A 23,915-nucleotide genomic window follows, 5' to 3' on the forward strand; every position below is an offset into this window, starting at 1 on the left:
CACCTGAAAAAAAGTGTCCAGTGTTTACTTAAAGGGACAGTGACACATTCCTATGATTCATGCCATGTAAAGGGTAAGTCGGTGTAGGGAGAATAAAAAGGGATTTTACAGAAGGTGGCGTTGTTAGTAACAGTTCCAGGCATGGTTGCCAGTGGGTGGGCACATCCTGCTCTCATTCCTGGGTCCCCAGCCCTGGTCTTTGACATGGGTGCAGCTTTTTTAGCTTTCACATGGAAAAGCTGACATTGGCAGTAGCTGCTGACACCCACCCAGCCCAGCTGGGTGCAAAATGAACCGGCACTCCAGTTTCTTCAAAAGGTGCAAACATTTTTTATTATTGCAACATCACTGGTGCATCCAACATTTCGACCCCCATTCGGGACAGGTCTTTATCCCCCAATGGGGGGGTCAAAACATTGGATGCACCAGTGATGTTGCAATAATAAAAAATATTTGCACCTTTTGAATAAACTGGAGTGCAGGTCCATTTTGCATTATTGGATAAATAAATCACTTGAACGAGCATCGACGCTTTGGCACAGTGCGGACACCACCTGCATTATTATATATATAATTTATATAATGGCAGTGGGTACGATTGGGTTAATCTCTGGTCACGTGACCAGTGATCTTTCCTTTTCCCCCAGTTATGGGTACTTGGTGAAAGTTATAGTTAAGTGGGTGAGCTGCAGGAGAATATCAGAGTGCATTTGATGTATCTTGAGAAATTTGGCATCTTGGGAGGAACCTGCGTTATGTGAATCTCAGAGTCCCGGAGAAGAACACCTAAATGAAGAGAAAAGCACCTAACTGAAGAATAGGTCTATATTACCTTCCAGCTCATGCAGCTTAATAGATTTGCCTATAGTATTCAAGATAATTTGCATCTCGTTTACAGATAGGGTTGCCACCTTTTCTGAAAAAAATTACCGGCCTTCCTATATATTTATCTTTTTTCCCTATTTATAACATTGGTATCAGCCATCATTTTTACCGGCCAGATGGCAACCCTATTAACAGAGGAGACCTTAAAAGACCAGTAACATCAAAAACCACCAAGCCACATTTAACTTTAAATTCGCAAAGTCTTTATTAAGAAATAACTTAAAGATTCTCCGCTTGCGCTCCTCTTCAGAAACGGCGACGATCCATCGCGTGGCGCTCGATTTCTCCTCCCTGCCTTCTATAGGAGATAGCCAGGGAGGAGAAATAGAGCGGTGCACAATGGATCATGCTTGCGGTCACTGTTGCAATCAGTATGTTATATTATTGCCTCTCTGAAGTTATTATGCTACCTGGTTGTCACTAGTAGATTATACTGTTGGTATCTCTGTATACATGTGATAACTGTTCATTTGGTAGAATATGAGATGGCCAGGCTCATTTATCTAATAGAGCTGTGTTTAAGTAGACAGGAGTGCCCACTATTGCAACATGTAGCAACTAATAATTAATGCTGGATATTTAGGTTCACTACTACCATGTTACAAATCCTCAATATATAATACTGCACATTGCAGTCATCAGATTACCATGTTGCAACATACTCAGAATATTAATACTGTGTATGCTGTAGTTCATTATGCTTATAGGATGCAAGCAACTATTCAATAAATACCATGTTATAACTTCTCAGCAAGTTAAAACTATGTAATCTAAAGTCTGCAGCAACTCAGTATATTATCCGTGCAACTACTTGTTATATATTTATGCTTCCGGTGATCATTATTATATTTAATTCACCATTGCGACTAGATTGAGATTACTCAGTGTATTTAATGTACATTAAGCATGCCATGTTAAGAATATTCTCCATTTAATTATGGTGTTCTGAAGTTCTTCATTACTACCAGGTGCAATAATTAGGTATGTATGTACTGTATATGTGTATAGAGATATTTATAAATACATATGCACTGTGCATATGCAGTCATCATTTTACCTATGGCAATTAATCAGCGTATATAATGTATATGTACTGAATGTAGGAAATCATGACATATAAATATTATGCATATGCAGTTCTACGTCATTTTCTAAGGCGAATAATTAGTACAAACACTGTACATACATAGGTGTGGATTCTCCAACTCATTTTTACTGGGTGCAACTACTCAAGATTTAAATAATGTGCATTCGGCAGTCCATCGTTATTCTGGGTGCCACTATTAATGATAAAGGTGCACGTGAAGTCATATTTATACTAGATTGCAACTACTTAGTGCGACATACGTTCTGCATTTAACAGGTCAACTCATGACAATTCTCAGTAAGTACTGTGTATTCTATAGATTAGAATGATTATGTGGTAACTACAGAGTATATTAATACTGTATATTTGCAGTTCTTCCTTCTATCATGATGCTATGGCTCAATATATATAATATACAGTCTATAAGCATATTACTGGACATTCTGCAGTTATCATGGCATATGTAACTATTCACTAATTTAAACAATGCATTTACTATATATTACTACTGAACGCTGAATACATATACAATTGTTTGGCATATTCCATGCATTCATAGTTCTTCCACTATGATTATTATCAGGATTTTATTTCACAGCTATCATCCTTAATACTGTAGTTCATTATTGCTGGTTTGTACAGTTATATTATATGCATTTTCTTTGTATTACTACTGCATACTTTCTGCAGTTCAGCATTATCGCATATAACTAAATTCATGTTGCTCCTTGATTCAGCATTCTCTGCAATGCATCCAACGTGGTGCAGGTAACTTTGTGCAAGACAACTCCAATCATGAGATATGGAGCTGTAAGTAACTATGCAGAGTGTAAATACTTTATCTCTGCAATTAATTATTGTTACAGGTTGCATCTTGCACTTCAATGGTAAACACTATCAATTATAATTTAATTTATAATGCTAAAACTTAAAGGAATACTGTCATGGCACACAGTCATGTGACTTGTGCCTGCACTTTAGGAGAGAAATGCTTTCTGGCAGGCTGATGTTTTTCCTTCTCAATGTAACTGAATGTGTCTCAGTGGGACATGGGTTTTTACTATTGAGTGTTGTTCTTAGATCTACCAGGCAGCTGTTATCTTGTGTTAGGGAGCTGCTATCTGGTTACCTTCCAATTGTTCTTTTGTTTGGCTGCTGGGGGGAAAAAGGAGGGGGTGATATCACTCTAACTTGCAGTACAGCAGTAAAGAGTGATTGAAGTTTATCAGAGCACATGACTTGGGACAGCTGGGAAAATGACAAAATGTCTGGCACCATGTCAGATTTCAAAATTAAATATAAAAAAATCTGTTTGCTCTTTTGAGAAATGGATTTCATTGCAGAATTCTGCTGGAGCAGCACTATTAACTGATTCATTTTGAAATAAAAAATTTTCCCATGACAGTATCCCTTTAAGTAAACCAAGACATGGTAAATTCAGCATATTATTATGCATTAATCTGCAAGTAATCTCTTTCGTACGCAGATTGTTATACCATGTAACAGTTCATCATAGATTCTGCTTGTAAATTTAGCAGCTTGTTTCAGTAGCATATTCCAGTTTTGGCTGTTAGTGTATCTATTTTCTAATAAGCACAAATTGCTGCACTGCAATTTGTTGCAGTGCAGCCAATTCAACACGATACGTTGTATATAGTTTCATCATTTATGCTATCATGTTAGCTTAGTTAGTTGGTCTTCTATAGGCATTTTACACAATGCTACCTTGTCTAGTACTTTACACTGCATATTCTTGCCAAAATGTTATTCAGTATAATAGTTAAAGGGGTTGTTCACTTTTAGTATGATATAGAGAGTGATAGTCTGAGATAATTTGCAATTTGTCTTCATTTTTTTATTATAGAAGGTTTTTGAGTTATTTCGATTTTTTTCAGCAGCTCTTCAATTTGCATTTTAAGCTATCTGGTCACTAGGGCCCAAATTTCCCTAGCAACCATGCACTGATTTGAATAAGAGACTGGAATATGAATAGGAGAGAGTCTGAATAGAAGGATCAGTAATAAAAAGTAACAATAACACTACATTTGTAGCCTTACAGAGCATTTGTTCTTTTAGAAGGGGACAGCGACGCCCATTTGAAAGCTCAAAAGAATCAGAAGAAAAAGAAAATAACTATAAAACTATAAAAAATAAATAATAAAAACCAATTGAACATATCCAAAATACGATCATTTATCACCCAAGATGCTGCCAAAATTCTTTTTCACTCTCTCATCATATCGCGTCTAGACTACTGTAACTCTCTTTTAATTGGCCTTCCCCTGCAGAGACTGTCACCTCTCCAGTCCATAATGAACACTGCTGCGAGGCTCATACACCTCAGCAACCACTCCTCCTCTACCTCGCCATTCTGTCAATCCCTGCACTGGCTTCTGTTACCTTTCAGAATCAAATTCAAATTAATGACACTGACTTTAAAAGCACTTCATAGCTCTGCCCCACCCTACATCTCTGAACCCCTCTATATATACTCACCCAACCGCTTACTACGCTCCTCTACTGACCTGCTACTCAACACTTCTCTCATTACCTCCTCACATGCTCGCATTAAAGACTTTGCAAGGGCTGCACCCCTCCTCTGGAACTCTCTCCCACGGTCTGTCCGACTTTCTCCCAACCTTTCTACCTTCAAGAAATCTCTTAAAACGCACTTCTTTCGAGAAGCCTACCCTCACTCTGCTTACCTACCAAAAGCAACACCACATACAGTACCACATTTCTCACCCACTTAATTCGATCTTGCCCACTCCCACACTTTGTGTATTACTCCCTTCCCTTTAGAGTGTATGCCTATGCATAGGGCCTCCCTCACCTTTTGTACCTGTATTGATTGTGATGTATGTAACTCCATATGTTCTATGTATATAATTCATGTGATTTAGTTGTATAATCACATTTACTTTACAGTGCTACGCAATATGTTGGCGCTATATAAATACATGTTAATAATAATAATTGAAAAGTTGCTTAGAATTGGCCGTTCTATAATGTAACAAAAATTTTAAAGGTGAACCACCCCTTTAACATTATTTATTTGAAGGTTTTAAAAAATGATCTATCTTTCAACAGGTTAAAGTTTCTTTAACTAGCTTATCTACCCGTTTCATTTAACTTGTAAGTATGGAAGGGCTCATCACCCATGCTAGTAATAAGAAGCATCACAATACTTAAGTATTTGAGTTACAGAGTGGTGATTATGTATTCAACCACAAAATTCTATGGACTAGTTGTTCTCAATAGGCAATGGTGTTGCTATGTACTGTAGGTTCTAGTGTCCTTTTTCTACAGTTAAAGAGACCCAAAAACTACTGCAAGTACTAGCTGGTCTTATCCTAGAATTATGCTATAATTCCAGAATTAGTGGGGAGAGCTCTCTTGTTACAGCAAAAATAAGGACGGATTGGTGGGGCTGGAATTCAAATTTATTGACTGCCATGTCATTTCCTGTGCGTCACGTGACCAGGGATTAACCCAATCATAAAAGAAAAACTTACACTCGCACACCCTGGCCGTCCAAAATCAAATGAATCCCAGGTGCTCGATGTTAGAGGAATTGGGCAACCTCAAAAACAGCGTAGACACAGAACACACCGGCACAACATGGGTAATTCTAGCTCTAGCAGGTTTAACCTTGCTCGTTTATTGCGGATGCATCCGCAATAAACGAGCAAGGTTAAACCTGCTAGAATTACCCATGTTGTGCCGGTGTGTTCTGTGTCATTAACCCAATCATACCCACTGCCATGCTTCAGTACAGGAAATTAAAATCTCGGTAAGTATGGTTTGATTTTCCCTTATCTTATGCACAGCCCAAGACAACTTGTATCCCTTCCTTCTCCAGCCACTAGAGGGAGCTCTGTCTCCACAGACTATAAGTTATAGGGGAAATGATGATCTGTCCCATATCCAAATGTCCACTCACTCACTACAGAGCAAGAAATAGGCAGCCATTGTAATGTAATTGTATTCTGCACACTAGTTTGTGTGGCGCGGGACAAGGCTAATGCATAGGTGGGGGGAGGGCACTGACTGGGCAGGGGGCAAAGAGCCCCCATAACAATGCAGAATAGTTTGGGCAGGGCCCTCTGGTATTGGTTATTTATAGTGTGTGTGTGTGTGTGTGTGTGTGTGGGTGACTGAGGTCCAGGCACCTTATAATAACCATAACCCATTGCAGCAGTGCTGCTGCCATATACAGTAGGATGGAGTAGCTCCTCTGTGTCACATTAATGTCACCATGATGCTAATGAGCATCACTGACCCGCCGGTGTGGGGGCTGATTGGGACCTATTAGTTTGGGAGCAGGAGAATGATTAATGCAGCCCCAGCAAGAAACAGTACTCATTAGGATATAGTGTGGGAATAATAGTGATGTACTGACTGTCACTATATTCACTGTTACTCATTTACAGCCCCCTGTCACTGCTAACAAAATGCCTCTGATTCTGCCCCCGAAGGGTTAACCACCCACAGTGTGGGAATTTAAAGGGGAACTGCCCCTGTCCAGATACACTATTTATAGTCACTAAATATTCCGCCTTATAATAATGCAGTTTGGTTTTATATTTAAGGGGGATATAAACCCAGAAACTGTATTTCCATTATACTGTACTGCCTTGTCGCAGGTGCCATTATGTCTTCCAATTAGGGATGCACCGAATCCACTATTTTGGATTCAGCCGAACCCCCGAATCCTTCTCGAAAGATTCGGCCGAATACCGAACCGAATCCTAGCCCTAATTTGCCAATGCAAATTAGGGGTGGGAAGGGAAAACATTTTTTACTTTCTTGTTTTGTTACAAAAAGTCATGTGATTTCCATCCCCATCCCTGATTTGCATATGCAAATTAGGATTCGGCCGAATCCCGAACTGAATCCTAGATTCGGTGCATCCCTACTTCCAATATCTATATTATTTACAGTAGGGGGTACATTATCCCTTATAATATATGAGTTCCCTGTATAACTCAGCCTGCAGCCTTGTGCCTTTATATAGTCACAAAACCCCTCAGTGACTTCTAATATCCTTATCATTTAAGGTGCAGTGTGTGGGAATGAGTCCTTGAATTACGATGATAATGACAGTAATAGGCATGCCTGGCACATGCTGCTCACTGCAATGACACACAGGCCTCAGAGTGCCCCCCAGCTGAGTACAGTTGTGTTACCCTCCCTGCCTAAACACTAACACAGTTTCCAGGAGTCCATTGGGGGATCAGTCCTATGATTGCTTCTAGGGCAGAACACAAAGCAGCGTCACCCCAAGTAAGTCTTAGTGGTCTCTGTGAATCAGAAGCTCATTTCCATCATCATCCTATAAAACTTGCTCACCCTGCTTTGCCTGGGCTGTACCTCGGGAGGAGTGGAGTGCTGCAGTGTAGTTGGGCTCCCAGTGGGGTACTGGGGGAATCCATTCCTGTTGCACAGCTGACACCTGAGGCCTGGGGTTGCCTTCTCCTTGTTGTGTCCCAGCTGGGTGTGTTATAGATTCAATAGATCAAAGCAGGGCTGCGTGTGATCCTGTGGATAATAAAGAGCAGCGCTGGGTTAGAGGAGCACATCCCGAAATCTGCCCGGGTCTATGGACCTGCTCCGGCCAGAGAAGCCTTTGATGCATAGATCCCAGCGCCCCCTCCCAGAGTCCTAATGGGAATTCCCATTAACCCATAGAAGTTACTCTTCTTCAGTGACGACTCTCTCAGCAGGGACCCTAAGCAATTCAGGAGCCCCAGGAACTGTGATTGATGTCCGTACAGTCATTAATTTTCATGAGGGTTTAATTGACTCTGAACAATGGGACAGGGGCCTGAGCCCTACCACCCACCAACTCCCATTTTCTGCCTCCAGCTGCCATGGGAGTGGGACGGGGCAAGGGGGGCAGAAAGTAAAAGTTATAACTCTGCTAAAGGAAAGTTACAAATGAGCTGCCCCACTGTTTGCCTCTGCCCCCACTCCCTGCAACCTCAACCCATCCCTCCCATATGTATAAATACAAATATACAGAGAAGAAATGTTCTGGGTACACAATAAGCTATACCCTCATACTGTACTGTCTAAGGGAATCAATATGGCACCTCTCTCATATGTATAAATACAAATATACAGAGGAATGAACCTGCCACAGCTCTCCCCCCAAATATTAGTTAAATTCAGCACTGATTGAGCTCCCCAATGCCCCCTCCTTACTCCATTCCCCCCCACCCCGTGGGTCAGTAATGGGAGCTGGACTGACAAAAAGACATCATTAGAACAGAGACACACGCTGCCCAGCAACAAATCTCCCCGAACTGCCTCCCCTGCCTTCCCGCCAGCTAGAATGTAAATCAGCGGCGGGATGGCACTCGGAACGCTTTGTTTTCCGAAGTTGCCGAACTTTCCTTGTTTCTCCCCCCCCCCTGCACTCTAATCCTATTAGGGTCTCTCTATTCATAGGACCCCCATTGAAACCTCAAGAGGCTGATGAGCAAATCTCTTAGAAGATCACAGGCTTGGCAGCAGGGGCCAATGCATGTGGCCACACAAGGCTAAATTTCACTTTTCCAAAGCAATACTAGCGTTAAGAAAGAGAGGCCCCAGCCATGTAGGAAGTCAGGGCCCCAACTGCAGTATCAGCCTGCGTGGCTCTGATGATTCCCAGTTTACTCTCCAGGGAACCTGGAACCCTTGTATCTGTTACACAGTCAGGGGCCCAAGAGGTGCAGGGGGGGAGCAGGAAGGAACAGGTGCCTAATGAAAAGTTTATTTTCCTGTCTCCAGAGAAATTAACGAGGCACAGGATTTTCATAAACAAAGCAGCAGGGGTCCCAGGACCCAAGATAATGAAGCCATTTGCCTTATTGTTGTGTCTCGGCAGGTTGGTGGCTCTAACAATGGGGCCAGTGAGTGAGGGACAGAGGTACAGATAAGTGTAGAGCTTTGCGGACAGGGACAGAGGAAGTGGCAGCTCTTTCTTCCATGACAGTCCATGTGCAACCCCCTCCCCCGGGCCCCTCATCTTGCCAGCCAATTCGGGCACTGCTCTGCTACCTGTCCCATCACAGTATATCTGATATTATTATATCTAAGGTCAAATCAGCCAAAAAGTGAGAATGTGTCTGCCCTGCTCATGGCTTGTTCAGGTGCTTGGGGGAGGATTACAAGGGCCCCTCCAGTGAGTGTGTGGCCCTTATCACTTCAGTGTTGGGTTTAGCCCTAAATAAAAGTCACTTTGGGAAAAACGCTCACTTCAGATAAAGTGGGCTCAGATTCTTCCATTACCAGTAGGAGGTCAGGGTCCTTAACAAGGTGTGTGTGTGTGTGGGGGGGGGGAGGTTAGTAATCAATGGGGGCAGATTCCCTGTTTGCGGGGAGAGAGAGGGGACAGGAGTGTTTGAGGTCACCATACAGGTAACTGCAGCCATTGTGTTCTAGGTGATGGCCACTGGGTGGTGCTCTCAGTACAGATGTCTGCCCTTCTCCCCATTATACACAGCAATTATCCAGTAAAAGGGGTAACTTGGGCACCATCTTCTGCCCCTTCAGAGTATCCCAGCAGCCACTGCTAACTGTCCTGTGCTGGAACAGGACTGGGCTCATTACTGATAGAGGTTCTTTATATTTATCTGATGTGAAGTTTATGGTTATTGATGCAGATTACTCTTTGTGCAGTGGGCGTGTCCCTATTCTGAGCTGCCTGCGCTCAAGAGTGCATGTTATATGGCAATTATGCCCGTAAACCATAGGGTAACTTGTGTTTTCATAGCACTGAGGGGGGGAGAGTGTTTCTCGTTGCATCTTTTCCCTTCCTGTGGTGCTTTCCCTTAGAGTGGGTCACTGAGTGGGTTTTTCAGGCCCATGGCATAGAAGATGAGGCTGAAAAAAAGACCTTTCTGCTTTTATCTGCAGTCACTGACTGTGCAGTTAGAGGGTGGGAGACAGACTGGCCCTGAGGTGGTGGGACAGACAGACGAGGAGGGGGGGGTGTTATCTACCTTCTCATTCTATGAATCTGCATAGAGGTGGAACTCTAATGATCTCGTTTACATTTGGGGTTTTATCCAGTGTTTTATGTTATTGTTGCCCACCATGAAAGGCCCCGCGTGTTTGGCTTGAGATAAGGGGGATAAGGGCTGAGAGACAGACATGATGGTAATCAGTACGGTGTGTCCAATGGCTGCACTCATTTCAGTGAATCCAGGGCGTGAGCCAAGCTGTAAATAGCAATGTCCCCAACTCCCAGCCTCTCGCCCCAGGCACATACATACAGGAGTCTAGACAGGTACAAGCAGAGGTGTAGCACTTGGGCCAAACCAGGCTGACCTGCCACTGTCCTAGGTTACCAGATGGCTTCCCTTACCCCTCTACTACCCTGCAAGGCCAACTAGCTTGCGTCCATATAGTGGGGACCTATTGGAAAGTGCCATGCACTCAGGCACAGACTGTGCAGCTAATTACAGTGCCCCTGCCAGTCAATAACTAATCTCAGCAGCAATCAATGCTACATAAGCAAATGACCCCTTTACTAATTCATGGCCAGAATTAACTGCCCCCCCCATTCATCTCAATGGAGACAATACTGGGGTGGGGGTAATCAGCCACTATAGCTTGTGCCAAAGAGCTGACAATCTACAGGAGGGAGGGAAGTTTTATTTGCTATCGGGGCAGCGACTTTGGTGACTATGTCAGGGGCAGGGGATGGGGGGAGCTTGAAGGCTGAGATTTGACATGAAAGGAGCCATATTGTCCCCCATTCACACTGGGCTTTTTGAAGTCATTTGTCTCCCAAAACAAAGCTCTGTTGACTCAAATGAATGTGACAATGCAGCAGCCAAAGAGCCATCAGCCCCCAACTCCATGCCAGAATATTCACTTAATAGCATCAAAGTGCCCCCTCTCTATCCCCTCCACGGCCCCCGTTCCTCGCCTCCAAGACCCTATTACAATATCAAGAGAATCAAAGGCACGAGAAGGAGGGCCCGCAATACCCAGACAATCCCTCTTCCTCTTCTAATTATACCAGCACCTTACCTTGCAGGCTGGAGGCATTAGAGGGGCTGAGAATTGGTGCAGCATTTCCTGGTGCCAAAATAACTCACATTCTAACATTAATACAGGGAATAGTTGCATAGCCCCCCTCTTTCCCAAGACAGGTTCTAAGCTTTCATACTTATATCATTGGAAAGGACTTTGTACAAGTGGGTGCTGCTATATATATAGTGGAATATCATGTTTTTGCTATGTACTTGTTTCCATGAAATTGTTTAAAACAGAAAAACCTGCCCCGTAATGTCAGCACCTTCCTCCCGCAGGTCACTGACAGGTTAACTCCTCAGCCCAAAGCAGGAACTTGCTCGGTTAGGGACCCTGTTGGGACTTGCATGGCTGGGGGGCCTGAAGGTGGATTTCCCTGCTTATTGCGTGAATGGAGGAATTCCTAGCTTCTCCCATAAGTCCTGACTTGTGTGATGTGCCAATCCCTCCAGCACACCAAGGGTTAACCTTACATTGGGCTGGAACATAAGAAAGTGGTGGTGGTTGGGGGATTATTACAGGTGCAGCCATACTGGTGTCTCACCATTATAGAGCTGCACCTATCTCAATAGTGGGAGCTAATTGTTGTTGGCCCAAAACTCAGAGGGGCCCCAGAAGAGGCTAATAACATCATCAGTTATTTGCAAAAGGTGCTCCCTGTATTGACCTCATTAATGTTGGGGCAACATCCTTATTGCCTTTCCCAGGGAGGGGAATGCGATATCTTCTTGTTATAAAGCACCGGCCTACTCCACATCGCTGTACAAAGGGACTGTGAATTGGTGTAATACAGCCTAGAGATGGGGCAGACCCTGGGGATTAGGGTATAACACATGCAATCTTCAGTACATGGCAGCTCAGAAAGCAGTGCAGTCTGCAGCATGTATGTGAGCCAGACACCCAGCTACACAAGTACATGAATTTCTCTGGGAAATCTCCGGTACATTCTGAATATGGTCTCATTGTAGAGAGCGTCCCTGTCACACAGACCCCCGTGGTGGGCAGCTTTAACTTTCCACTCCAATGCTTTCATGCTGTGCAGTGAGAATTCATGTGGGGCCCTCCTGGCAGGATGCTCATATGCACATCACAGGGGTATTAGGGGCTTGTGGTCATTCCTGCTGGGGGGAGGAACATTATTATATAGAGATTATACCTATCCTGCTGCCATTGTGCCCTTATCTGTATGCCCTATCAGCTGCTGTAGAGTAACACTGGGGTAGGACTGTGCAGGAGACACAGTGGGTGCACCATGCGTTGTACATTAGGGGCTCTGGCTATGCAAAGGCCTCTGTGTACTTGAAATGCTAGGGTCGATTTTGAATCAGGCACTAAAGGAGAGTTGAATGGGGTCTCCTGTGACTTAATGGATGCAAGGGTAGGGGGCTCTGGGGAGAGGGTGGCACAGAAAGGGTCCCTATCTTGAAGGTCCCCAGAGCTAGGCTGGAGGTGAGTGAGAAGAGAGACCCCTTGTTATAAATCATAACTAATGTGTAGTGTAGAGTGGCCCCAGTGTCAGACCCGCCCACTGGGGCCACTCCCGGTGGGCCCAGGTGTCAGTGGGCCCTTCTACTAACCCAACTATTTGCCTTGTATGCCTATAAGTTGCTCCATTTGTATATAAGAATAAAGAGAAGAAATGGAGGTAGAGACTGATGATAATATTTGAGGAAAAGTGATTAAAAGAATAAAGAAAGTGAATGACGAAAAAAAGGTTTTCTGGTGGGCCCCAGGCATCCCAGTCCGACACTGAGTGGCCCAATCTAATGGCACCTTGCAGGGCCTCTATGTACAGCCGCCTTGGCCCATGTCTGCAGACCTGCATGTTCCCTGTGACCACTGCTGGCATCTCAGATTCTGTGTATTATACACAGTCACTGCAGATCTATAAGGGGCACCGATGCCCCAAGCCTAGGGTACTAAGTGGAAGAAAGTATATGTTCGAATTATAAGACTCCACTGAAATAATCGGACTAATAGGCGACTAGCAGTACATTCATTCCCAGTGCATTACCTGGAAAGGCCGCGCGAGGGCAGCAGAGCTCCTGACATACAGCTGACAGCGGCCCCGCCTTACGCGCCTGATTGGCTATCGGCGGGGGCTCGGGATGAGGTCACAGGCGCGGTTATATAGGGAGGGTGCATGGAGCATTCGCCAGTCACTCAGAAGCAGTAGTTGAGTTTGTGGAAGCTTCTGGGAGAGAGAAAGGAACAAGGTAAGGAGGGCACGTGCCTGCAGTGTTGCATTGTATCTGTGATGTGCTCTCTAGCGCTAAGGCTCATGGGAGGGATGGAACTTGCCTAATGCTCTTTTGTAACTGTGCCCCGGCCTGCAGAGCTTGCACTCTAAGCTTGAGACACAGGGACGGGTTCGGCGTTTCAGGGATTACACCCAAGTCCCCCCAACTGTAGAGCGGTGTAGTGTCTGAGACCTATGAGATATACATTTATTTGTAGTGTGTGGCAGGGGGTGCTTTGACCCAGCAGGTGTGGGACGGTACCACCCAGAGTTTTTATCTCAGTCTCTGGCAGCCTAGTGTCAGTTGGTCTATAGAGAGCAGCTGGAGGACTGGGCTGTTTCCCTGCTCTACACATAGTACTGTCTGTCCCACTCATATGCAGGGTCTAAGCACCTATAGGGGCTGCACAAGAACTTCAGAACTTTACAATAGAATCAGGTGTCTGGTCTGTTCTTCTGGTGGGCGAGAGTTTGGGGCCCCGGGCTCTCTGGGAGTAGGAGATAGGACAGGCTGATGGCGTTTGCAGGTAATTGTAACAACTGGATCCTTGCAGATATTTGGGTTCAGATATTTGGGAAATTGCCAGCTCAGGCCGAGCACATGGTTTGGACCCTTTTTGGTAACTGAGCTGCACAAAGCAGAACCGGTGGAGCTTGTCGGCTTTTATTCTGAAGAGAAGTCAAGTTACCTGGGTGGGAATTTGTGGTCAAAGCTTGCAATCCGTTTGCTCTTCCTGTGGCTGATAATGTGTTTGTACTGAAATAAGGGACCTGTTCCTCTCTCTCCTGATGTACTGGACTTACCCTTGTGCCACTGTCCCGTGCCCCATTACTGTACTGTGCCTACCCTTGTGCCACTGTCCCCTGCCCCATAACCTGTACTGTGCCTACCCCTGTGCCACTGTCCCGTTCCCCTGTACTGTGCCTGTGCCACTGTCCCCTACCCCACAACCTGTACTGCCCCAACCCGTGTGCCATGTCCCCTGCCCCATTACTGTATTGTGCCCACCCATGTGCCAATGTCATCTACCCCATAACCTGTACTGTGCCTACCCGTGTGTCACTGTCCTCTAACCCCATACGCTTTAATGTGCCTACCTGACCGCCACTGTCCCATTCTCTGCTATAATAATGTATGTATAATAAATAATGAGAACAAGTTTCCATGGTCAGTGACCCCCACCAAACAAATTACTTATGAGGCAAGATATTAACCGCCTGTCCAAACTGTCTCTTCTCATTTGTTTTAACCTGTTTGTTGCTAGGGTCAATGATTTCCTAGCAACTAGATGTTGATTGTGTCACCTTTCTGATTTGTTTACTATTCCCCCACCCACTGATTTTCCCAGGATAATTTTATTTCTTAGAAAAGCCATATTGGCCAAAACCCACTTGAAGAAACTTCCAAATTCCATTGGGTTTTCTTTTCTGATCCGGTCAATCCCAGTTCTGCTGGGAATAATGCCATGCGCTCAACTGCTCATATGGGGGGGGTCCTGTTCCTTTCCCTGTTTACTCTCAGCTTTTTGTTGGGGCACGGGGGTATTCTGACACCCTGTTGCCAGAACCTTCCCCAGGGGTTGTTGTGCAGTGTCTCCCATTGCCTCTTTATAGGTCCCTGGTGAGGCCTCATCTGGAGTATGCAGTGCAGTTTTGGACTCCAGTCCTTAAGAGGGATATAAATGAGCTGGAGAGAGTGCAGAGACTAAGTGCAACTAAACTGGTTAGAGGGATGGAAGACTTAAATTATGAGGGTAGACTGTCAAGGTTGGGGTTGTTTTCTCTGGAAAAAAGGCGCTTGCGAGGGGACATGATTACACTTTACAAGTACATTAGAGGACACTATAGACAAATAGCAGGGGACCTTTTTACCCATAAAGAGGATCACCGTACCAGAGGCCACCCCTTTAGACTCGAAGAAAAGAACTTTCATTTGAAGCAACGTAGGTGGTTCTTCACAGTCAGGACAGTGAGGTTGTGGAATGCACTGCTGGGTGATGTTGTGATGGCTGATTCAGTTAATGCCTTTAAGAATGACTTGGATGATTTTTTGGACAGACATAATATCAAAGGCTATTGTGATACTAAGCTCTATAGTTAGTATAGGTATATAGAATTTAATTAAAAGTAGAGGAGTATGTTTCCTGGGTTTTCATTTGGAGGGGTTGAACTTAATGGACTTTGTCTTTATTCAACCCAATTTAACTATGTAACTATTGGCATTCTGGCACAAAGTCTGGTTGGGGAATGGGAACCTTCCAAAGGCAATTTCCCATGTGTACTGGGATCTCTTACAGTTACAGGGGCCCCAGAATTGGCAAGCAAAGGGGGCCCATACTTTTATTAGAAGGATTTCCCTTGACCCCTGGGTATGAGATCATGGGTATGAGAGCGACATTAGCGCCTTATCACTGCTCTGTAACGTGAGCTCCCTGGGCACTGGTGCCTTTCCTGCATAATGTGCAAATGTGAAACTAATTGGCACAGTAACAGTCAGGCTCTCCTCTATTTGTATTTATAGGTACAGTCGAGAGCTGCAATATAGGTTCCTTAAGACAGTACAGTATGAGGTATAGTTTATTGTGTACCCACAACATTCCTTCTCTGTATATTTGTATTTATACATATGGGAGGAGGTGCCATATTGATTCCCTTAGACAGTACAGTATGAGGGTATAGCTTATTGTATGCCCAGAACATTCCTTCTCCGTATATTTGTATTTATACATATGGAAGGAGGGAGGTGCCATATTGATTCCCTTAGACAGTACAGTATGAGGGTATAGCTTATTGTGTGCCCAGAACATTCCTTCTCCGTATATTTGTATTTATACATATGGAAGGAGGGAGGTGCTATATTGATTCCCTTAGACCAGGGGCGTCCAAACTTTTTGCAAAAAGGGCCAGATTTAGTGAGGTGAAAATGTGTGAGGGCTGAGCATTCAGCCTAAAATTCATTCCGATGTAGCTAGTTTATGATCAAGATCATTCACTCCTGGAGATGGACACATACACAGCGTTTAGGAAGTGGAGAAGTGAAGTTTGTTTGGACTTATTCTCTGCCACTGCCACTTGGTCTATATTGCTGCCTGTGTGCTGAAGGTGTTGGCAATAGACACTAATGTGCCCAAATATTACTGCTACGGCTATGCGATTCCTGATTGCACTGTACATGGAGGGCCGCATTATTATTAATTTTATGATGGAGGCTGAGGGCCCGTGTAAATTTGAAAAAGGACCGCAATTGGCCCGCGGGCCTGACTTTGGACATTCCTGCCTTAGACAGTACAGTATGAGGGTAGAGCTTGTTGTGCCTGGGAAGAGCTCAGTGCTTGGAGCAAGCTGGATTAGTTAGAAGTGGGTTCAGTACAAATGTACCCAGCTTTAACACTGTGGCTGCCCAAGATACTGCATGTGTGAGTGTCATGAGGTTCATGTGCCACTTATGGAGCAGGTCCGGCATGTGGGATTCCCATGTCTCTAGGAAGGATCTGGTCCTAGTAAAGTGACATTAAGGAAGAGCTATAATGGCAAAATTCCTTTATTGACCTACAATTCCCATCATGCACTTCCTGCTGAGGGGTTAATGGCTGGTATGAGGCTGTCACACAGCATCCAGGCTACTGACTTCTGAGCAATTGTATCATTCAACACCGGGTGAAGTGTTTGAGAGTGAAATAAAGTGCAGTGTGTGTATCTGGTGCAGCCTCTGAGAGGGAGGATTTAGCTGTGGCCCCTAGGGACATGTCTGAGTGATGCTTTATTATGTTTCCTTACATCAGGGGTGTCCAAACTTTTTGCAATGAGGGCCAGATTTGGTGAGGTGAGAATGTGTGGGGGCCTACCATTCAGCCTGACATTCTTTGAACCATTAACATCATTTAAATCATATAAACAAGGAATTGCCTAGCCGTAGCAGTAATATTTGGGCACATTAGTGAAATGATCTGCCACTTGGTCTATACTGCTGCCTGTGTGCTGAAGGTGTTAGCAATAGACACGTACTGGAACGTAGTTTGACACCTTCAGCCCTTAAGAAGTATGCGAGAGCGGTACGTCCAAATATTACTGCTACGGCTAAGTGATTCCTGATTGCACTGTGCTGGCGGGCCACATTATTATTAATTTCATGATGGAGGCTGAGGGCAGGTGTAAATTTGAAGAGGGGCCTCATTTGGCCCCCGGTCCACACTTTGGACATGCCCCTCTGGTTGAGAGTTCTGATCAGTATGTGAATAACCTTTAGGGGTCAGCGACCCAGAGACTGCCCAACATGCCCAGTACATCTTATTGTTTCCTCTGTTGCAGGATCAGGAATGGTGAATAACCGGATCTCCGAGTCTACCACCACAGCGGTGAGCAATAACGGCAGCCCTCCCAAAGCCTGTGCCGGCTGCGGGGGCAAAATTGCAGACAGGTTCTTGCTCTATTCTATGGACCGGTACTGGCACACCCGGTGCCTGAAATGTTCCTGCTGCCAAGCACAACTGGGCGAGATTGGCACGTCCTGTTACACAAAGAGCGGCATGATCCTGTGCCGGAATGACTACATCCGGTAAGTGCTGGGGCTCACCTTGATTTCAAAGTTCATCTTTGTCCAATCAGTTTGGAGGGTTCCTTAAAAAGCAAAGGCATGTCAATGATAAGGCAGCATTGTGCCCCCCCTCCAAAGCTCTGTGTGCCAGGAGTGGAAGCCAAATGTGTGGGAGAGCAGAAGCGACAGAATTTGCAGCTGTTCTTTCCCTCGTTCCCACAATCACCACTGGCACCAACTTACCTGCCCCTTCCCCCTCAGACACTAGGACACCCAGGTTCTGTCATTGGCACCAGCAGGGATTTCTGTCCGAGGGCACCATCTTCCTGATAGGAGACTTATTTTTGGAGGGGGTAGCCTGGCACAGAGGGGGTTCATGCTGTGGGGAACCTGAGCCTTCAGCAGCTGCTCAATGCCAATATAGTGAGGCAGCTGGCTGGTGAGCAGTACGGGTGACGGCAGGAGCCAGCTGAGTGGATTTGGGGCAGTTATTAGGTGCCAGTAGAGTAGATAAGGGGTGGGGGGACTGACGTTATAGCTGCTAAGCTGTTGGGTATCAGTTTTAATGCCCAAGATGCCATCCATTCTCCTGCAGTTGGCAGAGACACAATATCTGTTCAGTGTCTTTGTGTCCCCGACTCCTGCTTCTGCCTGTGCCAGCGACAACTGTCTGTGAGTGCACTTGTACCCCATACCTACTTGTACCCAAAAGATAGCCCCCCCACAAAGCTGCCTGTATACATGTGACATGCAGTGGCAAATCATACATAACATATATTTGCCTGTTTGCACAGATCAATGAGCCAGGTTTCAGTGGTTTCACTTAGATTTTACACTCTTCTGTTAACCCCTGATTTAGTTGCATCAACATAAAAGCCCCACTGCATAGGAACTGTCCCTGCCCCCAAGACCCCCCCGTCCCCTTCTTTGGCAGGTGAACTTCTCTCTCTGCATTAGGGAAACATATGGTGTCAATTACATCCCTGTTATTTTCTATTAAGTTCAATTCTGTTCCTCACCAGGAGGGCCTTGGAGCCAGCTCTAGAATGTATTAGGCCCCTCCCATACCCCCTGGGGCCCTTTATTAGAACCTCTCTGTGGCAGAGGTCCACTGATGCATGGCAAATGCCTTCACTGGCACCGAAAGAGTCACTAGCAAATCTGCGTCTCCACTCGGGCCCTTCTGTTCCTTGCAAATGGAAGGAATAGCAGGGGCCCCTCTCACAATTAAGATGAACATTCTGGCCCCTTTTATTAGATTGGATGGCAGTTTGGTGGTGGCACTGGGATGTAGTCAGGGAGCAGGATATTAAAGGCAAACTCACATAAATTACACACAGTTCAGGAGAGATTCTTGAGAGACGCAGAGAAAACATTTCATTAGAGTAGTGCGTTTAATCCCAAAGAGTTTACAGTCTGCTGCTGGGAAGAATCTGTCAGGAAGGTGCCCAGATGCCTTGCCTGGGCAGAAATTGCTATAGGCTTGGGCTATACTAATGTTTCCAGTGGTTGCCGAATGTGCACTCCCTGCCATGAGTTCTCTTGCCTATGGGCACGGCTGGCACACCTTGGCAGCTAACAGGCAGGAGTTGCAGGAGGCAAATGATATCCTGCTCTGTGCCAACGTTCCAGAAGGGAAAATGTGCAAGAACTGACGGATCCGCCCATCTCACAAACCCAACACTGGGTGCCTATGCCAGCAGTTTGTTGCCACACCTGATTGATTGATGATTAATCGACTGCAGCATGCAGTTGTATCCTTTGGCAGGGGGTTGCAGTTCAGCAAGAGTCCAATGTCACATATTTAGATTCAGGAGGGCAGTTGCACAACACCTGATGCCGTACTTCTCTCCTTGCCAGGTTGTTTGGGAACAGCGGCGCTTGCAATGCGTGTGGCCAGTCCATCCCTGCCAGTGAAATGGTCATGCGGGCACAAGGCAGTGTTTACCATCTGAAGGTAAGCCACCCCATCTTCTAATTTTACCTACCCAGAATGCATGCTTACTTAGTTTGCAGGGTCAGTGGAGCCAGGTGGCCTGATGGCATTTTTAGCCAACGTAAAGCCACCATCCACAGCTCCTCCATATTCATTATGCCCGAGAGCCCAGGCAGCACAGAGAGAGGGAACCAGTTATCCCTGGCGCTCTGATGTGTTGGATTTGGAATGCTTGGATCCGGTAATAAATGTGCTTTCTCCTTCCCCTCAGTGTTTCACATGTGCCACATGCAGGAACAGACTTGTACCGGGAGACAGGTTTCACTACGTCAATGGCACCATCTTCTGCGAACACGACCGTCCCACAGGGCTACTGAATGGCCATTTAAATCCCCTCCAGAGTAACCCCCTCCAAGGCAGCCCCATGCTTCCTGACCAGAAAGTGAGTATCGGTTGGCTTCTGCTACATAGTTTCATGAGTCTGAAGCAGCGGTGAAGATTTGACCCTAATCTCTTGTGTTGCCCCTGCAGGTTTGCTAAGAGACGGAGCGTGAGCCAGATGTGTACCCCTCGTGCCTTCTGTTAATATTACCTTGGAGACACATCCGTGACATAGAAATATATCTATATATAAATATATATATAAAGAAATATATCCCCTCCCCTCCTCTGCTTATTTTTTCTTTGCTTGGTCGAGGGTGCCTCCTCGCGCCCCGCCCACCACAGACATTAATTGGTGTTTCCGTCTTGGAGGAGTAGGGACAAAGAGACTTGTAAATGAGATGTACAAAAAGACATTTAGGATGAATTTGGGGGAGGAGCTTGGAAGCTATAGACCCTTTGTGATGTGCACTGGATACTCCTGTTTGGCCTGTATGGCCAATCACAAGCTCCATTATGGACACAAGGCCACAGTGGGATACTGATTTGCTGTTGGAGAGTGGAAAAGTCGGTATGGATTCTGTACAGGCCAACGATGCTGCCATATTGTATTGGACACGCCCCAGGGAGGAGCCTTGCAAAGTGCATTGGGGGTCCCACCTCAGTAAAGGAAATGCATCCATTTATATAATGATCCATCAGGGCCTGGGGGATGGCAGCAGGTAGGAAACCCACCCTTGGCCAATGTGCGGATTGAGGCTACTGTTGGATTTATACTGACTGTGCATGCTGGGAGATGAAGTTCATCAGACATTTCATGGCTGAGCATGATATTGGTGTGGTCCCTTTCTGTTATGCTGGTGCAGGAGCCTGATATTGTGTAATTAACATAATTAACGGAGTCGCTGATTTTCTGTTCCCACCCCCTGTGACTGATGGGAGTTGTAGTTAAGGAACAACCGTTGGATCTCCTGGCTTTCAGTTCAGTACGACCAGTGTAGTTCCCCCATGGAGGGCTAACATCAGGGTGATCCAGGCCACAGCCCTAGTGCAGTTGCTGAACTACAGACAAGGAGAGAGTGGGCACAGATCTGTAAGTGGTTTGGGGGTGCAGTAGCCAGTCATTTTATGTCTGGTCTCAGAACAGCACTTAATTTGGGGGGTGAGCTTCGGGTGGAAAAGCACTGGATTGTCACGGGCAATGCTGGACCGGTGGCCGAGTGCCACGCCCCCTGCGCACAAGCACATAATAGTGGGACTGATGTCACTGGCTCCCTAGGGTGAGATGTTCCTGTTGGGATGGGGGCAGTATTTATTTGCCTCTTTTCTAAGTGAGCTGTTGCCATGAAATAAGTGTTGGTAATGAGGCAAGAGCACGGCTTTAGCTTATTATACATGCCAGCTAAGTGCACCTTTCAGCACCCGATTGTGACATGTGAGCCCGGGGGGCTTGAGATACTGAGAGGGGTCGATGAGAGATGATTATGGACTGAGCAGCAGAACTAGATCCTGAGTGTCCATAGCAATTAACCCCCCCCCCCCCCCCGGGCGCCCTGTCTCACTCAATTCTAAATCCAGCCTGGGACTAATGAGGGACATTCCAACCCCCCACCAAAAACATTATGTCTGGAGTCAAATATCCCACATACGTCCCTCCCTGAGAATGTGGCCCAGTGCGCCAGCTGGGGGCCACGGCTCTTCCTGACCAACCAATGGCACAGGAACACTGCACCCTCTTTTCTACCTGCTGATTTTAACCATGGCAAATAGTTTGGTAAGTGAATGCAGGGGAGGATCTGGCACAGGGTGAGCAGCCCCACAATAATAACCAGACATCAGACCCACAGAACACATATTGGGGATGAAATTCTATTTTAAATGTGCCCTGTGCCCCCAGCTGCATATTAGTTTGTCATCTGGCTGATGGGATCAGTGAGGTGTGAGTCAGTGCCTAGGGGGCCCCACCTGCACACAGTATTCAAGACAGCACTCTGCTCTTGAAGGATACTGGTAGTTTTGGGGGATATACTTCTTGCTCACCCCTAGTGGGGCCAGCCCCCCCCCATCCCTTTCCGCTATAAAACATCCTGTGTAAATAATTGGAATAAAGGAATTTTGTGCTTTCTGTTGTGTGTTTTGTCCCAAGTTAGGGGCGGAAACCGGTTTTGTAACAAAAAAAACAACTTTGCACTTTTTTCTTCCCTACACCCTATTTTGATGCTGTTATTAAGAATAAAAATTCAACTTTCCATGACAACGGCCTGTTTGAGTCATTTTATTAGCAGGGAGGGGAATGTTCCGGTAGCTGGTTGTACAGCAGCAGCGTGGTTATGCTTTATGGCTGATTCAGGAAAGCAGCACACAAGTCACAGGGTCATGGTGGCACAAAAGGAAAAGCAAACACCAGCACAGCACTTACATGTAGCAAGTCTGGTACCATCAACACTAACCAGTCACATTATAGGAACAACATTGGGGTAATTGGCTTAAGGGGTGCAGCATGGCAGCCCACAAGCACAGTTAATATTTGGGGTTACAAACAAAGTTGCATTTTATTCAACAAAACGTAAGGCAATGATCGGAGACGAGCTGTGTCATGTGTAACCCCAAGCAGGCATGTGCCAGACCTAACTGGGCAGTAATGAGTAAATGAGAGGCAGTAGTTACGTTTCTGGCATGGTCCCTGCATGAAACGAAAGGTCCGGTTTATATTTCAGGCCCTTGGGATTGGCTTTCCCAGGAAGAGTGGCACAGGAATGAGATGCCAGGCACTCAGTGCCAAACAGTCACATTGGGGTTGAAATGGGGACACTGTTACATGGCACAAGACACTTGGAACATCCTTTTACTTAATCGGGGGGGGGGGGTGGCAGTATCTAAACTTCTCATGTGACTTATTTTCCTTCCTGACATTAAAGGGCAAGTGTTGAAATCCCTGGATTCTAAGGCTAGGGGCACATGGCGCGATTTCGCCGCGATTCTGCACTGGGCGAGTTGTCGCTGCGTTTTTTAAGCCGAAATAGCTTTGCTAACTTTGGCGCTGGCGTCAATGCAAATCGCGGCGAAATCGCTGAGCTAATTCACACGCGGCGATTCTTTTTCTACTGTCGCCCAGAAACGCCCAGCGAGGCAACTGCGGACGACAATAGAAAACGAATCGCCGCGTGTGAATTAGCGCAGCGATTTCGCCGCGATTTGCATTGACGCCAGCGCCAAAGTTAGCAAAGCTATTTCGGCTTAAAAAACGCAGCGACAACTCGCTTAGCGCAGAATCGCGGCGAAATCGCGCCGTGTGCCCCTACCCTTACCTTATATACGTTCCCTCTGTGAACAAGGCAACCAGCCCCTCCTTGTACCTATCTAGTGTATCTGCCAAAACAGCATATGTTGGGCTCTAGCTCTGTATGGCATCTCCTAATACACTCCTGTAGTTTTAAGGACCCCTTCAGCAAGCCCCCCCCCCCCAGTCCATACTGGGATCTGAATAAAGTAAGAGTGCATTTCCCCAGCCCAGTGCCATTCTCAGGGTCTTGAACTGACCCCCCCCCCCCTTTTCCCAGGCCATAAGAACATTCTGCTGCAATTCTAAATCCCCAACTCCTAATTGCTGCTTGCAGTGAATATGATTGGTAGGTATAAATGTGGCCCCCTGGGTGTGTGTGGAGGGAAGGGAGACGGCCCTGCTCTGCGTGCCTGTGCTCATTAATGGAGAGGTGTTCATTAGCGGGGATTAATGAGGCATTCATCTTTTTTGCAGTTCATATTGTTGAAACTAATGAGCCCCTCTCCTCTTTCCCAGGCTAAGACTCCCGGCTGTCTGCTC

The 23,915-nt window shown here is 45.9% G+C and overlaps 1 protein-coding gene across 1 annotated transcript; it reads left to right on the forward strand.

Annotated features, from left to right (window-relative positions):
- The first annotated feature begins 13,173 nt into the window (after positions 1 to 13,173).
- On the forward strand, positions 13,174 to 22,346 carry lmo4.2.S (LIM domain only 4, gene 2 S homeolog). Its single transcript, NM_001086236.1, is given in 5 exon segments — positions 13,174 to 13,218; positions 17,550 to 17,796; positions 19,636 to 19,732; positions 19,983 to 20,153; positions 20,243 to 22,346. Coding segments are annotated over 4 exon segments (516 nt in total). The 5' UTR covers positions 13,174 to 13,218; positions 17,550 to 17,557; the 3' UTR covers positions 20,252 to 22,346.
- Positions 22,347 to 23,915: the final 1,569 nt, after the last annotated feature.

The sequence above is a fragment of the Xenopus laevis genome, chromosome 8S (assembly GCF_017654675.1).
Source record: "Xenopus laevis strain J_2021 chromosome 8S, Xenopus_laevis_v10.1, whole genome shotgun sequence".
Taxonomy (NCBI): Eukaryota; Metazoa; Chordata; class Amphibia; order Anura; family Pipidae; genus Xenopus; species Xenopus laevis.